The sequence below is a fragment of the Vespula pensylvanica genome, chromosome 4 (genome assembly GCF_014466175.1).
Source record: "Vespula pensylvanica isolate Volc-1 chromosome 4, ASM1446617v1, whole genome shotgun sequence".
Classification (NCBI taxonomy): Eukaryota; Metazoa; Arthropoda; class Insecta; order Hymenoptera; family Vespidae; genus Vespula; species Vespula pensylvanica.
The window spans coordinates 9611831-9626077 of NC_057688.1; the positions used below are offsets into that span (position 1 = coordinate 9611831).

Consider the following 14247-nt stretch of genomic DNA (forward strand, 5'->3'; position numbering starts at 1 on the left):
AATCTTTCAGTTCCTGTTAATTTTTCTTTTTCTTCATATATACTTACCATTTTATTTATTTATTTATTCCGCAACTACTAAGGTGATTTATTACATCAATTTGTACAGTATTCTTACAAAGATGTTTTACGCTGTGTTGTAACGGATAAGTCCATAAGGATTTGTTAAGTTTCTATGTTCGAAGAACTGCATAAATACAAAACATTTCTGAAATCTATGAAACGCATTTTTATTGTCTTCTCTTATACCATGAAATTATAGATCTAAAGTTATTATACCTTTACCGATGTTATATGTATTTGTTAATATCAATCGCACGCTCGCATATTCACACAGGTAAAACCTTTATGTTTCGTTTAAAATACGATCTCTCATTTCTCTTTCTCTCGTTTAGGCAAATTCAATGATTTACAATATCCATACTTGGTTTGGAAAACAAGATTTTATTTTACAAGCATTATAAAGGAAATTTTACACCAAACTTAATGACGAGTCTAACACTAAACACTTGCAATTTTAGCAATAAAATATCCAAATTTATTTCCGAAGACCAACTGAATTTTGAGTAAAATAAAGAACAAAACACATGCAGGTTCTCTAAAATTAATAACATTTAAGCTTCGTTTATGACGCGCGTGACATATTGGTTGCAAATAATACAGTAGCCTTACTCTTCTTCTTCTTTTTGCCTCTTACATTATCGTTTAACTTTGCTTCTGTAACATATATTAGATGCACATGTATAATACATATAGAGAAATTGTACGAATCAAAAAGTATACACGCATCATACATAGACGCGTAAATATTTATTTCTATTAATATTGTCATACCAGCATTTAATAATTTTGTCTGCTCCAAAGCCTGTGCTAAGGCATCGCCAAAACTTTGACTATAGGATGGAGCATGAGCACAATCGTCCTCCTCGATATCTGATCTAACAGATTTTGATCTTTCAGGAAGGGTAGGTTTGACCGATGGCCAGGATCTTTCAGCTTTGAAGCGTGCACCAGTATTACGTAACATTTCAGCAAACGACGGCCCTTGTTCATTCGGGTTACTTATTTTTTTAGTAGTTGAGACAACTTCGTCAAATGTACTCAAAGACGGACTGCTGGCTACACTGGAGGTAGCCAATGATTCCGATGGCGATGGAATCGCATCTCTAAATATAAATATATTCAATTTTCAATGTAAATTTGTTATGATTTATACTTGTAATCAATTAACAACATACTCCGTAAAAAGTTCTGGTTGCCACTGAGGAAAGTGACGCGTTGAATCGATGTTCACATTTGGCACTGGATATTTGCCCATTTGTTTGTTTTCTTCTTCTATTATCTTTTTCTCTCGTTTCCTTTCTTCGCGTTCCCTCCGTTGCCTCCTCTTCTGTCGGGTTTCCAATTGTTCTGTGATAACAAAATGTATGTAATAAATTCAAAGTAATAATATAATCAATTTTAACGATAGATACATAGATTTATTACCATGAAAGGAATTAAGAACATCTTCCGACACAATAGGTGGTTTAAGTTCTATCTCAGCAACCTCAAATTGACAGGTCAGAGGTAGATGGCATAGATATCTTAATCGCCGTCTTAGGTCTTCTGTAAAACTGCCTACTTCCTTTTCTAATAATTTTCCCGTAATAACCAGAGGACAATGCTCCAGACTACCATATTGCATTTCCAACATTTTCACATTCATTGCATGAAGATATACATTTTGTCCGTCCTCAACTAGAAAGAAATGTAAATGTAAGTTTTGCGATATACACGCTTACATATATATATATATATATATATATATATATATATATATATATATATTTCATTGTGATCAATTTCATCTACATTCATATTCACGAAAAATTGCAATTTTATAATCACCCTGATAGAAATAAAAGAATTTTTGCGAAGGCGAAGGTAATTGTGTTTCACTCGAAAATATGTTACTAGATTCTGTTGCCTCTTTGCACAAAGGTTGATCTTCTTTATATAAATTATTTACTTCGTCGTTACTTTGCTGTATTAATTGATGACTTTCTTGTTTCTCTTGTTCAACTTTATCTCCTATTGATGTAGATGAAATATTTCCTATTACTTCTTGATGTGACCCGTCGTCGTTTACTTTCTATATTCAATTATATATTCGTTTAATTTTACTTTATAATGAAAATGATAGAGAAAACCTTAAAAAATACCTTTTGTAGAAGTTCCTCTTCTCTCTTGGCAAGTTCACAAATCGCTTGTTCGATATAGCAATTTTCAGGGGAATGTGGATCATTCATTAATTCAATTCTTAACTGCGCGCGTTCACACTCGATGATATCCATGATCTATATTATAAAGATCTTTGATAACATTTTTAACAAATTTTAATTCCAATCCTGTTGCGTTTTTTAATCATTCGAACTTACGTCTTTTGGGTTTGCTATTAGAAGTTTGGAGTAAACTTGTTTATTGCAACCTTTAGAAACCTGGAAAAATGTTGTTGGAGTGGCTGTAATAGGTTCACTTGCAGGCATTGCAATTAATGAACCCCTTTCACGTCGCATCAAACGTAATGTTATTGGATCTCCCAAATTGACAGCATTCTGTGTAACCTCAATAACACTAACAAAAAAAAAAAAAAATCTTTAGTCGATATTTTACAAATAAATAATATAAAATGATCAAAATGCGTGTATGAAAAGGTAATTTACCTTTTCAGATCAGATTTATGTACAGATTCATAACAAATAGGACATTTGCGCCAGGATTTATCAGACAAAGATAAATAATGCAGAATACACGACCAACAATAAACATGACCACAGCGAGTCATTTTTGCAGCTACTGGTGAAAACAAACAAATTGGGCACGATAAGCTTTCTGTATTATGAATTTTCTGAAATTAAAATTTAATATAAAATATCTTGTTAGTTTATTTGTATAAGAAAAAAATAAATAAATGCATTTAGATACTAACTACTTGTTCTATATATTTCCAATCAACGAGTGTATCAGGATCAGTTAGGTATAAAGAATAATCTTCGTTGGCAGTCACAACAAATTGGCAGCTAAAAAAGTATAAAAACAAGTAAAAACTATTTATAATATATATATATATATATATATATATATAAAATTTATTTAAATTGTAATTATGGATCTTCACCTGGCTTGTAAGAATTGTTCCTTGTTATACTTATGCCGTTGTACCGGTGGAAGCCATCTGTTGCTGTTACGATTATAGCCTTTACTAGCATTTCCCATTCTCCATGTATCAGAACCACTTTGCATGTCACGTGGTTCATAATGGAAATTCAGCAGATGATTCAAATTCTGCTTTTTACTTCCTTGTGCCATAACTGAGCCAAACTCAGCTGTTTCAATTTCTACTACCTAAGATAATTTAAATTTCAAATATAGAAATTATTTTTTAATAGAATCATTTTTATAAATATTTACCTTGGTATCCTCCTTTGAACCGCCATGATATTGTCCTTTAGGTTTTGGTCTCTTATCAAAAGTTTTTGCTTTTTGTGTATTGTACTTTTTTGTCTGATCATATTTAGACAAGCTATTAGCGCCAGTTGGTTCACGTTTACGTGATGTTTTCGGAAATAATTTGTTGTTGGCAACATCTAAAATAAATAAAGCGTTCACGATTAAGGACCTTCAAGTATTACGAATATATCGATAGAAGATCATAAAATTTGCTTTCGTAGGTATTACGCCATATATGTTAATAATCGCATACAAAATAGCAGGTCCAAAATATCATAATCGTCAGATATTATTAAACGAGTGCCAATATTTTAGAATATTAATATCGAAAAAGTATCATTTTAAAGAGTGTGGTTGGGGAGAGAAGAATATAAAAAAAAAAAAAAAAAAAAAAAAAGAAAAGAAAAAAAGAAGAAGCAAAACAAAATCATAAATCTAAAATAACGAACTAATGTCGTTTAACTACTAGCGACACGAAGTGGTGACGTACCTTGACTTTTCTTGGAATCACCAGCAGTCCCCTTTGAAGAGGACTGTGGATATTTGGTCTTTTTGTCCATTGGCAGTTCGGCTATAATTGGCCTCGTTTTTCGCGTTGGCAGAGATGTGGTCTCCTCCGTATGGAGAAATAATATTTTTCTGCAAGCCCTTCATCTTCTTCAATAAGCCATGTTTCGTCAGTTCCAAAGTTGTAAAAGAAACCCTCGATAAGCCGATGGTCGACCGTCGATGAGTCGGTTTAACGACGTTTAAACAAAGCACAGAAAAAAGCGAAAGCTCTCGCTTTTTAGGAAGCGATTGGCCTCCCTTTCGTCGTAAACGACGATATAATATTTCTGCGGGCCACCGCGGTCGCGATTTCGTCGCTATGATGGCGACGAAATTAATGATCTTTGCGCAACCGGAAGTTTAGTCTGCAACGTCATTCGTTACTCGGTATCATTATTTTAAATAGTAACTAACACACTTTAAAGATACATTATAAATGTGTGCAAAAAAAATCTTCAACTATTCAAATTTTCTACTAGGGAGCGCTTTAATCATTTTAAATTTTGGCAGTAACTATTGTTTCTTCTCGTAATCGTTTATTTAAACTAACGTAGTACGTAAATCGATACTTCCGTTATTCGAATGATCAGATACGAATTATCGATAAAGAAATCTCTTGAAGATAAGATTTGAATGATAAGAACAATGTTGTAGATATTCTGTGATAATGATGCTTACGACGATTGTTGTAACATAAGATAAAGCACGACAATATGACAAATCTTTATCAAATTCTTAATATATTAAAATGGTAATAAAAACGATCGTTTAACCAATTGGAGAAAAGGCGCGTTTAAGCGCATGCGCAAGAATTGTGATTTTACGTAAGACACGATACGTCTGCTAACGATATATTTATTCATTGTTTACAGCTACTCTTTAGCTTCTGTAGAAACATCTTACAAAACCACTATACATAGAAAAAAGTCGATATTCATAATTGACATACACGAAAAGAATATTACTTTATATTTATGAGATCGAATATTTTTAATGTTATAAATTACATTTTGAAAATGCCATTTTATTATGCTGTTGCAAAAGGTCGAAATCCTGGAATTTACCTTAGTTGGTAATAAAAATGTAAATATAAAAGTACATAAATATATATATATATGCCTTAAATATTTATTATAATCTTTTTTAAGGCCAGAATGTCAGGAACAAGTTAATAAATTTACTGGATCCATATATAAGAAATTCTCATCAAAGTTAGAAGCAGAACATTTTATAAAACAATGTAGTGATTCTTCAAACGTGTCTTCAAGCAAATTGATTGAAGAAAAGAAGTAAATATTTGCAATAATATTAAGTTATTTAAGTAGATTTTCCATGATGTACCTCGTTTTATACTACCTTCCATTAGACTAATTTTCTTAAGATTAACCAAAGATCTTTTTATCCTGTGCTATTGTTATTTTCATGCTTATATATATTAATGTGTGTGTGTGTGTGTGTGTATATCACTTTAACAAAAATAAATAGATACAGATTATATAAGGTACAAGGTTTTTTTTTTATTATTGTTAAGGTTTGGATCAATCTTAGATAAACAAAAAATAAACATAAAGAAACGTTCATTGTCACCAGAATCAAAAAGAAAACGTTCAAAGTCTAAAATAAGGAAACTTGAATCTGCTGAAATTTCAAGTAAGGTAAATGTTAATTAACTTTGATCAAAATTTTATAATACGAATACAATATATATCAAACAAAGCTTATATATAACTATTTGCTATGCAGGAATCTCATTATACAACTCAAGAAAAAAATTTTACTATAGGAAAAGAAGATTATGTTGATGTATATACAGATGGAGCATGCTCATCAAATGGTAGAAGAGGTGCACAAGCAGGAATTGGTGTTTGGTTTGGAGACAATCATCCTTTGTTGGTTTCATTACTCATTGTATTGCTATCTTATATATTTTTAAATTATTGGTTATAGAAGATTTGTGATCTTATATTTACAGAAATGTATCCAAACCTGTAGTTGGTAGGGCAACTAATAATATGGCAGAGATTCAAGCAGTGACAGTAGCAGCTAGACAGGCCAAAAAAGCAGGCATAATGAAATTAAAAATTAATACAGATTCCAAATTTCTTATTAATTGTATCACAAATTGGATGCCCAAATGGAAAAGAAATGGGTGGAAAACTGCAACTGATAAACCAGTTATCAATAAAACTGAACTCTTAGAAATGGAAGCAGCTTTGAAATCTATAGATGTTAAATGGGTAAAGTTTATTTACAGTGTGATATAATTTCACAACAATTAATTGTCATGTAACAAGTTTAATTAATAATATTTATAACTTAACAGAATCATGTGAATGGACATGTCGGTATATATGGTAATGAAATGGCAGATAAATTAGCAAGACAAGGTATTACAAATTATAAGTAAACTTTGGAAAAATAATGTTAATTATTTATTGTATATATCGATAAAATATTTTATAAAATTGTGCATATTTCATTGCATTTGATTAAATACAATCTATATCCTTTAATAATTCATAATTATAATATGAATATTATATAATGATTCCTAAATATTCATAACAATGGTTCTAAAAGTACTATATTTTTTTAGTGTAATAAGTATATAAAAGTACTTTGAGATAGGTAATATTATAACTTAATTTTAAGTAAAAATATGCAAGTAATATTTTTTAACCGAGTATTTTTACTTTAATAACTGTTTCTCCATTAAGATATTTAGAGTTGTAATTTTAAGATAAGGTTATATGATTATTGTTTCTATTGAGTTTGTACTTTGGACTACTCTGAATGAATTGAATAAATTTTCATTATAAAAACATTCTCAGCATTCTTTTTAGTTGTTAATTATGTAAATTTCTTGTTATCAAGTGAATATAAAATATTAAGGTTACAGATTTTTTACGTTTTATTACCTACTCATTGTGGAAAGTGAGCTATTTTTTGATTCATTATTTATATATTACGAGACAGTGAGTATATAATAAACTAAAATTAATTTTTAATAAATATACTTTGATATAAATATATATACATAAATATTGGAAATAAATATAAACGTCGATGTGAACACTTTTTTTTTCTAATACAGTATTTCAGAAATGTATTCATATTTTTGCATAGAATTTATCTAAATGATATTTATCGTATTTAGGATTGTTTAAAATAATATATTTCCAATGTAAAATTTCCCATAGTAATACTATTAAGCTAAAAAAATAACCAATGCTAAGAGCGACAAGAGCACCATAAAGCTTATGGAGATTAACCATTGCTTTCTCTGACATTTTCTCTTGTTGTTTTTCAATAAGTTGTGATGGATAAATAACATCGCTTAACCATTTATCTACTAAACCAACTTCTACCATACGTCTAACCTAAAAAACAAGATATCATTGTCATATTATATATCCTATATTAAATAGGTATTAAATAATATAAAATAATCGTTAAACTTGTCATTACCCATAAATCAACATATGGCTTTAATGGAGAATTTTTGTCCATTCCAAGAGCAATCGGCATATTTATAATACAATCTTTCATAATATGTAAATTATGTTTTACATCAGATGTTTTGATATTTTCTGTATTATTTTCTTGCTGCTTTTCTTCCAATGCATATTTTGTAATATGAGCAAACCTCAAGGAAAATTCATTTTCATAATAACCGAAAGATCCATTTGCTACTTTTTCTATAGATTCTTTTTCATCTTTTATCAACTGAAATTTATTACCAATTTCCTGACTATCAGAGTCTAAAGATTGTAGAAAAAATTCTTTACTTTCTTTGCTCCACCCACCAACAGAAATCGAACTTCTAGCTAATTGATTCAGTGTATCAATAGTGATTCTACATTTTAAACATAATAAAAATATGTCAAATTTAGTCAAATTATTATTATTGGTAGTAATAGTTTATACGTTTAATCTTACGTAGCCACAGGGTTAGCAAGGCTGGCTGTCATACTGGCACGATAAACTACAACAACCAAAATACTGTAAATCCACCACCATCCAATAAGTACTCTTAAAGCCCAAGGATTTGGCAAACGTGGTAATGATACCAAAAGTAACATACTATATGTATATAACATGCTATTCTGTGCTTCTGTAAACAAATATATGCCTTTCTTTGCTTGTTTAATCTTTAATTCTTTTATTTTATCAAGCTCATTAATATTGACTAGTTTATGTTTAACATCCTTATAAATAATTATATGCTTCTGATAAAATAATGAAAACAGATGGATAATTCCTCCTGCTAGTAAAAGAGTGAAAAGTATTGTGATCCAAGTGTAGAGCCTAAATGTTATAAAAAGTTTTTTATTTATTTTTTTAATGATAAATTTCTTACTCTTATTAAATTATACTCTTATTAATGATCATACTTGAAAGGAAGAATTAAAAGTTTCCATGAATTATCTGTCAAAGATTCTGGTGTTAAGAAAGTAAGACATTCTGTATTATAAGGAATAGATAACTCAAAGAATTTTAAAAGATAGGAGGTATAATGGAGATCTCCAATATAAAATGTAGCTTTCCTTGCTATTGCTTCTCCTATAAGACCAGTATATGTCTCATTTTTTTCTAATGCTCCCCACCGATCATTCTCTATATTGTAAGGCATGTAGTAATGTGGTTTAAAGTTCATAAATTGAGATATAACACGAATTAACTACAAAGATAAGAAAATATATAAAAAATCTGTATAAAAGATACATAATATTATGACACACTTCTTATACAAACTTCAAATTCAACACCTAAACCTTTGGCACTGTAACTGGGACCACCTTTATAAAAATTTTGTGATTCTTTTGTTACAGCTGGTATATGTTCAAAAACTGAAACTCTTTAAAAATAAATAGGCATAAAAAAAATCAATTTATGAGAAAAATTTAAATAATTCATCATTTATATTTTTAATAATTAAAGTTTCAAACCTTAGAGTTTTTCCTTTAAGATCTGAAATTTTTTGTACAAAGTGATTTTTACCATAACGAAATTTTCCATTGTACCATGTATCTAAATACTTTGTTATTACAAACTTTTTTTTTTTATTTGGAAAGTATACTGTTTCTAAATTAATTATTGGTTGAGCAGATGTGTCACCTGAACGATATTTATATGGCTTATACTGATGTACAAATACAACATTAATTATTCTATTCCAAATATAATTCAAATCAGATGTAAGAATTCGATAATCGTGTAATAATAAAAACAAGCCATGAGTATTGATTAATTCTTTTCTGGAAAAATGAAAATCTTATTATATCTTTACCTGAGAAATATAAAATATTGTTACATGTACAAAATTATTTATATATCATTTTTATATGCTATATATAAATGATATTAAAAAAATCTTTATTTTATCACCTTTCTACATATTGTAAAAACTCGGAAACTAACAAGCCATTAGTAACAAGTATAACATATCCATTGCATCTAGCTGTTTTACTATGAGCAAGAATTTTTTGTATACGTTGTCTTGCTGGAGAAAATTCTTCATTGTCACGCAATAAGATCTACATAAAAAAATTTTATGAATTTATTAACTTCATTTTATAAATAATATAAATGAAAATAGATAAAAAATATATAAATATTAATATAGTTTAATAATTTCATATTGCATGACAAGTGTGAATTTGAAAACAAGACAGAAACATTTTATGTACTTACGTTATATTTCAAGATGTTAAAAGTGTTCTTGTTGTTATTTATTAATCCGTGATAAATATGATCTGTTACAAAAACGGTACAAGTACTACGATTCGTAATTTCTTCTATCAATTGATGGATTACGGGTTTTAAATAGCGCGCATTTTTTTTGCATTGATCAATTTGTAGATATCTAATAATCGTTTAAAATAATTTTTAAATAATTTTTCTCTTATATATAATTTTATTTAAAAAAATGTACTATTTATAATACCTTTTTTTAAATCCCATAGTAAAATGAATACAAAGTAGGATAATGAATATAATTCGGAATATCATCGTACTCTCGTAATGTATCGTTACTTTTATTCACTATCACCTTTACCCGTATCTCATTTATTTCCAGTCTATTCAAATTACATCGATTCCTTAAACTTATAAATTATTAAACATTCGATCTATTTTATAATTGAAATTGTCTTGTTTTATTTGAATTACTATAAAATGCAAATGAGATGTTAAATTTTAAAAAGTTTAATGAAATTTGAAAGTTAGATATATGTTACCATACATATTTATATTACATATAATTATATATATTAATTATATACAATATATATATATATATATATATATATATATATATCAAAATACATGTTAAATTAATAATAATACATAAATTTCTATTATGTAATTTGAAATAACATAAAATGACGAAAAAAGAAATGATTCTTAAAATACGCATTATTTCGAAAAAAATTCAATGTTCATTATTTTCTGTTAATTTTATTTATATTTATGATAAATAAATTATTCAACGTTATTTGATCGAGGACTAAATATCCATAATTACAATTATCAGTATAAATGTGTTTTATAAAATAAATTAATGAAATACAATTTACGTTTAATGATACAGCATTATTCTTCTATGTTCATATAAGTAATATCAACTCATGGTCACCACCGCTAGTTCATATCAGTCGATTGAATAAATCGGTATAGATAAAAGATTTGATATTTCGCAACGATTATGCATTTATATATGAACATGTGTATTTAAGTTATATTATATATATAAATTAATACGTTATTATAAAGTTATTATAAAGATAAAATATAAATATTTTATAATATTAGTGAATGTATATATTTGCATAAAATTTATAACGAGGTCACGAGATTTATTAACATAAATAAAATTTTTAATTTTGATTATTTGTTATAGTTTAAAAATATTTATAATATACAATGCGACTATCAAAGTTAAAGGATTTGATAAGTGATTTACCCAAAGGTCCTTTGGATAAATATAGAATACGTGCTAGGTTTGATTGGAAATTATTAAAATTAAATTTAGAAGGGGAAGAAGGTATCAGACAACAGGTAAATATAATAACAGAATTTTTAACGTTATTAAGAAAGGTTAACTGAAAAGAATTATATACTTGTAGAACAAAATTTGGTCATTTATTAAGGATAATTCACTATTTAAAGCAAATTATAACTCCTTAACATTAGATGAAAGCCGTAGAATTTGTACAGCTCAAATTCGTGCACTTCTAGACAATGAAATTAATGTAAGTTTATTTATATAAAAAATTAAACAAATATTTTTTATTAATAATGTATTAAATCTTTTCTTCTATTACAATGCATTAAATCGAGAAATCAACATTATAGCCATTTACATGTGGAAGTTGGTTCAATATACTTTTTCAATACGACGCATCAATACCAGTCAAAATGAGTGTCATGCATGGAATGGTTCCAAATACTGTTTTCACTTTAGGTACAGAACGTCATATGGATATTCTACACAAATTTTCCAATCTGGAAGTATGTATAAAAATAAAAAAAAATATTATGGTTATGTAAGATATTTTAATAAGTATTCATAATTATCCAGTATTTTGGTGCCTTTGCTTTAACTGAAATATCTCATGGAACAAATGCGAAAGGTATGAGAACTACTGCAACGTACGATGTTAATAAAAAAACCTTCTGTTTACATTCACCAGATTTTGAAGCTGCAAAATGCTGGGTTGGTGGTTTAGGTACACATACATATATTTAAATATTATACTATGTTGTCTATTATTATATTGTATATTGTAATTAACTAATGTCAAACTTTTAATAATTATAGGAAAGACTGCTACACATGCTATTCTTTTTGCACAATTGATTACGCCAGATAAAGTAAATCATGGTCTTCATCCTTTTATTGTACCTATACGAGATCTTGATACCCATTTAGCGTTACCTGGTGTAACTGTTGGAGATTTAGGCGAGAAAATTGCACTTAATGGAGTGGACAATGGTTTTGTAATATTTAATAATTATCACATTCCACGGACATATTTATTAAATCGAACGGCTGATGTTACCGAAGATGGACAATACGTATCATCCTTTAAAGATAAAAATAAAAGATTTGGTATTTATATATATTTCTATAATTGTATGATTTGTTTGTATATTGAAAATTCATTACCATCTATATCTACTTTTAGGTGCATCGTTTGGTGCATTGTCAATAGGACGTTTTAATATTACATGGATATGTTCGAGTTTTCTTAATCTTGCAGTAGTCATAGCATTACGATATTGCGCAGTTAGAAAACAATTCGGTCCATCGGAAAATGAAGAGTGGCCTGTAATAGAGTATCAAGCACAGGTATATTATCTATAAAAATACAAATATTTATAATAATTATGATCAAAATAATGTAATAAAAAATTAATTTATATGGTATATTCCAGCAAGCTAGATTATTTCCTCACGTAGCGTCTGCATATGCAGTAAAGATATTCTCGCAAAAATATTGTGAAATTATAAATAATTTTCAAATAAAACTTGTTAGTGGAGAAGATCGTAATAAACTTCATTTAGAAGGTATTGAGTTGCATGCTTTATCTTCAGCTACAAAACCATTGTGTTCATGGATTGCACGAGATGCTATTCAAGATTGTAGAGAGTCATGTGGTGGTCATGGATATTTAAAGAGTGCGTAAAAATAAAATTCTAAAGAAAAGCAATAATATTACAGTAATAATAATAATAATAATAATAATAATAATGTTCTAACTTTTTCTATAGTGTCACGTTTAGGAGATATACGAGCCAATCATGATGCAAATTGTACTTACGAAGGTGAAAATAATGTACTCATTCAACAATCAAGTAACTGGTTGTTGAGTCAATGGTCTTGTCTGTTAAATGGAAAAGCTATTTCATCTCCATTTGGAACAATAGATTTCTTAGTAGATAGTAAACATATCCTAAAACAAAAATTTAATTGCAGGACAATCGAAGAAACGATAAGTCTCGAAAGTACGACAATAATTTTTTTATATGCATATGCATTTTATTATCATATATTAATATCATTGACTTTAAAACTTTATAAATTTATCACGTTATCGTCGATTCCTGTTCTAGTAAAATTTGTTTTTATTTCAGATTTATTATTTTCACTTAAATGGTTATTATGTTATTATTTAAAAAAAACAAATAAACGTGTACAAGATCTTAAAGAAGACGGGTATACTGATTTTATAGTGCGAAACGATTCACAACTATTTTTTGCACGAACATTGTCTCTTATATATGGAGAAGTAAGAAATTATTTTATTTATGTTTTATTATATCCCAATTCGATTCTAATTATTTTGAATATTATTTTCGTAGTATGTTTTACTTAAAACTTTCATCGATTGTATAAAAGAACCTATCTGGAGAACGGAAGAATATGAGGTACTCAGAAAGCTGTGTTCTTTGTTTGGATCAACGATTTTGGAGAAGAGATTGGTGGATTTGTATGCTGGTGGTTATGCATCGGTCGATAGTAATATAGACGATAAATTGCGTCAAGGTATTATAATGTTATGCAAAGATTTATTGGAAGATGCTGTGGCTTTAGCAGATGTATTAGCACCACCTGATTATATTGTTAACTCACCACTAGGAATGGCTGATGGGAATGTATGTTTATCATCAACTAATCAATATAACTTACTTAGTAACAGTGGATCTAATTTCTTAATTTGAATATATCAACAGGTATATAAACACATCCAGGAGAAGATTTTTCAAAATAAGGAAAATTTAGAACGTCCTACCTGGTGGAGAGAAATATTATCATCTAAATTATGATTGTTAATTATCTGTTATAATTATCTGTTATATAATTGGTTTCGTTTACTTATATTTTAACATATTATTATTGATTAAAATATATATTTTTACATATTTTAATACGCGAGGTAATTATACAAGCATTGATAATGTAAATATATTGTTGCATAATTTAAAAAATTTATATCCTTATTATCCTCAGCATATTTTCCATATACAAAATATCCTTTATAAAAAAAATATGAGTATAAGAACTTTGAAAATGATAAGATCTATTTTTTAGGACATTTATTATTATGTTTTATATATAATGACTTTATATTAAAAAAAATGATCTTATATGAGTAAAATAGTTTTACCATGGATCTTTATTATAGATTCAAGAATCTATGC

General features: G+C 27.9%; 4 protein-coding genes and 1 long non-coding RNA gene across 8 annotated transcripts; 3 read left to right on the forward strand and 2 right to left on the reverse strand.

The window, feature by feature from the left end:
- Positions 1-26: 26 nt before the first annotated feature.
- LOC122628827 (RING finger protein 10) lies at positions 27-4343 on the reverse strand. The gene is made up of 12 exons (XM_043811526.1): positions 3982-4343; positions 3453-3628; positions 3160-3386; positions 2971-3061; positions 2705-2889; positions 2420-2615; positions 2204-2338; positions 1890-2133; positions 1488-1739; positions 1238-1409; positions 834-1165; positions 27-716 (listed from the first exon to the last, which is right to left on the reverse strand). The coding sequence occupies exons 1-12, from the start codon at positions 4049-4051 to the stop codon at positions 625-627; spliced, it is 2172 nt and encodes a 723-aa protein (XP_043667461.1). The 5' UTR covers positions 4052-4343; the 3' UTR covers positions 27-624.
- Positions 4344-4487: 144 nt separating this feature from the next.
- Positions 4488-5366, forward strand: LOC122628849. Its single transcript, XR_006327121.1, has 2 exons — positions 4488-5112; positions 5189-5366. It is a non-coding gene; the product is annotated as an uncharacterized LOC122628849 (long non-coding RNA).
- Positions 5367-5777: 411 nt separating this feature from the next.
- Positions 5778-6447, forward strand: LOC122628607 (ribonuclease H1). Its single transcript, XM_043811046.1, has 4 exons — positions 5778-5929; positions 6013-6104; positions 6216-6277; positions 6364-6447. The coding sequence occupies exons 1-4, from the start codon at positions 5778-5780 to the stop codon at positions 6445-6447; spliced, it is 390 nt and encodes a 129-aa protein (XP_043666981.1).
- A 496-nt stretch (positions 6448-6943) lies between these two features.
- LOC122628829 (peroxisomal acyl-coenzyme A oxidase 3-like) lies at positions 6944-13873 on the forward strand. Of its 4 annotated transcripts, none has more exons than XM_043811529.1 (12): positions 6944-7015; positions 10942-11099; positions 11168-11293; positions 11397-11552; positions 11623-11770; positions 11863-12153; positions 12230-12393; positions 12480-12723; positions 12817-13050; positions 13180-13334; positions 13408-13701; positions 13780-13873. In XM_043811529.1, the coding sequence occupies exons 2-12, from the start codon at positions 10965-10967 to the stop codon at positions 13870-13872; spliced, it is 2040 nt and encodes a 679-aa protein (XP_043667464.1). In that variant the 5' UTR covers positions 6944-7015; positions 10942-10964; the 3' UTR covers position 13873. The 4 variants fall into 4 exon arrangements, with proteins under 4 accessions (XP_043667464.1, XP_043667463.1, XP_043667465.1 ...); XM_043811528.1 differs by lacking the exon at positions 6944-7015 and adding an exon at positions 7984-8100; XM_043811530.1 differs by lacking the exon at positions 6944-7015 and adding an exon at positions 10627-10852.
- Positions 7032-10228, reverse strand: LOC122628828 (ionotropic receptor 40a-like). Its single transcript, XM_043811527.1, has 9 exons — positions 9988-10228; positions 9735-9906; positions 9429-9577; positions 8990-9298; positions 8796-8898; positions 8435-8721; positions 7980-8348; positions 7509-7896; positions 7032-7420 (listed from the first exon to the last, which is right to left on the reverse strand). The coding sequence occupies exons 1-9, from the start codon at positions 10050-10052 to the stop codon at positions 7151-7153; spliced, it is 2112 nt and encodes a 703-aa protein (XP_043667462.1). The 5' UTR covers positions 10053-10228; the 3' UTR covers positions 7032-7150.
- Positions 13874-14247: the final 374 nt, after the last annotated feature.

Excerpts from the sequence above, each read along its gene's own strand:
- LOC122628607 (XM_043811046.1), top strand. The coding sequence starts at position 5,778 with ATGCAGGAATCTCATTATACAACTCAAGAAAAAAATTTTACTATAGGA. Across the intron at positions 5,930-6,012 it reads TTTGGAGACAATCATCCTTT|AAATGTATCCAAACCTGTAG; the intron begins GTTGGTTTCATT and ends TTATATTTACAG. Across the intron at positions 6,105-6,215 it reads TAGACAGGCCAAAAAAGCAG|TTATCAATAAAACTGAACTC; the intron begins GCATAATGAAAT and ends CTGATAAACCAG.
- LOC122628829 (XM_043811529.1), top strand. The coding sequence starts at position 10,965 with ATGCGACTATCAAAGTTAAAGGATTTGATAAGTGATTTACCCAAAGGT. Across the intron at positions 11,294-11,396 it reads TTCTAGACAATGAAATTAAT|CCATTTACATGTGGAAGTTG; the intron begins GTAAGTTTATTT and ends TCAACATTATAG. Across the intron at positions 12,154-12,229 it reads AGATAAAAATAAAAGATTTG|GTGCATCGTTTGGTGCATTG; the intron begins GTATTTATATAT and ends ATCTACTTTTAG.
- LOC122628827 (XM_043811526.1), bottom strand. The coding sequence starts at position 4,051 with ATGGACAAAAAGACCAAATATCCACAGTCCTCTTCAAAGGGGACTGCT. Across the intron at positions 2,890-2,970 it reads GGAAATATATAGAACAAGTA|AAAATTCATAATACAGAAAG; the intron begins GTTAGTATCTAA and ends TTTTAATTTCAG. Across the intron at positions 1,166-1,237 it reads CAACCAGAACTTTTTACGGA|AGATGCGATTCCATCGCCAT; the intron begins GTATGTTGTTAA and ends ATTTATATTTAG.
- LOC122628828 (XM_043811527.1), bottom strand. The coding sequence starts at position 10,052 with ATGATATTCCGAATTATATTCATTATCCTACTTTGTATTCATTTTACT. Across the intron at positions 8,722-8,795 it reads GTTTAGGTGTTGAATTTGAA|TTAATTCGTGTTATATCTCA; the intron begins GTTTGTATAAGA and ends TTATCTTTGTAG. Across the intron at positions 7,897-7,979 it reads CTTGCTAACCCTGTGGCTAC|AATCACTATTGATACACTGA; the intron begins GTAAGATTAAAC and ends TTTAAAATGTAG.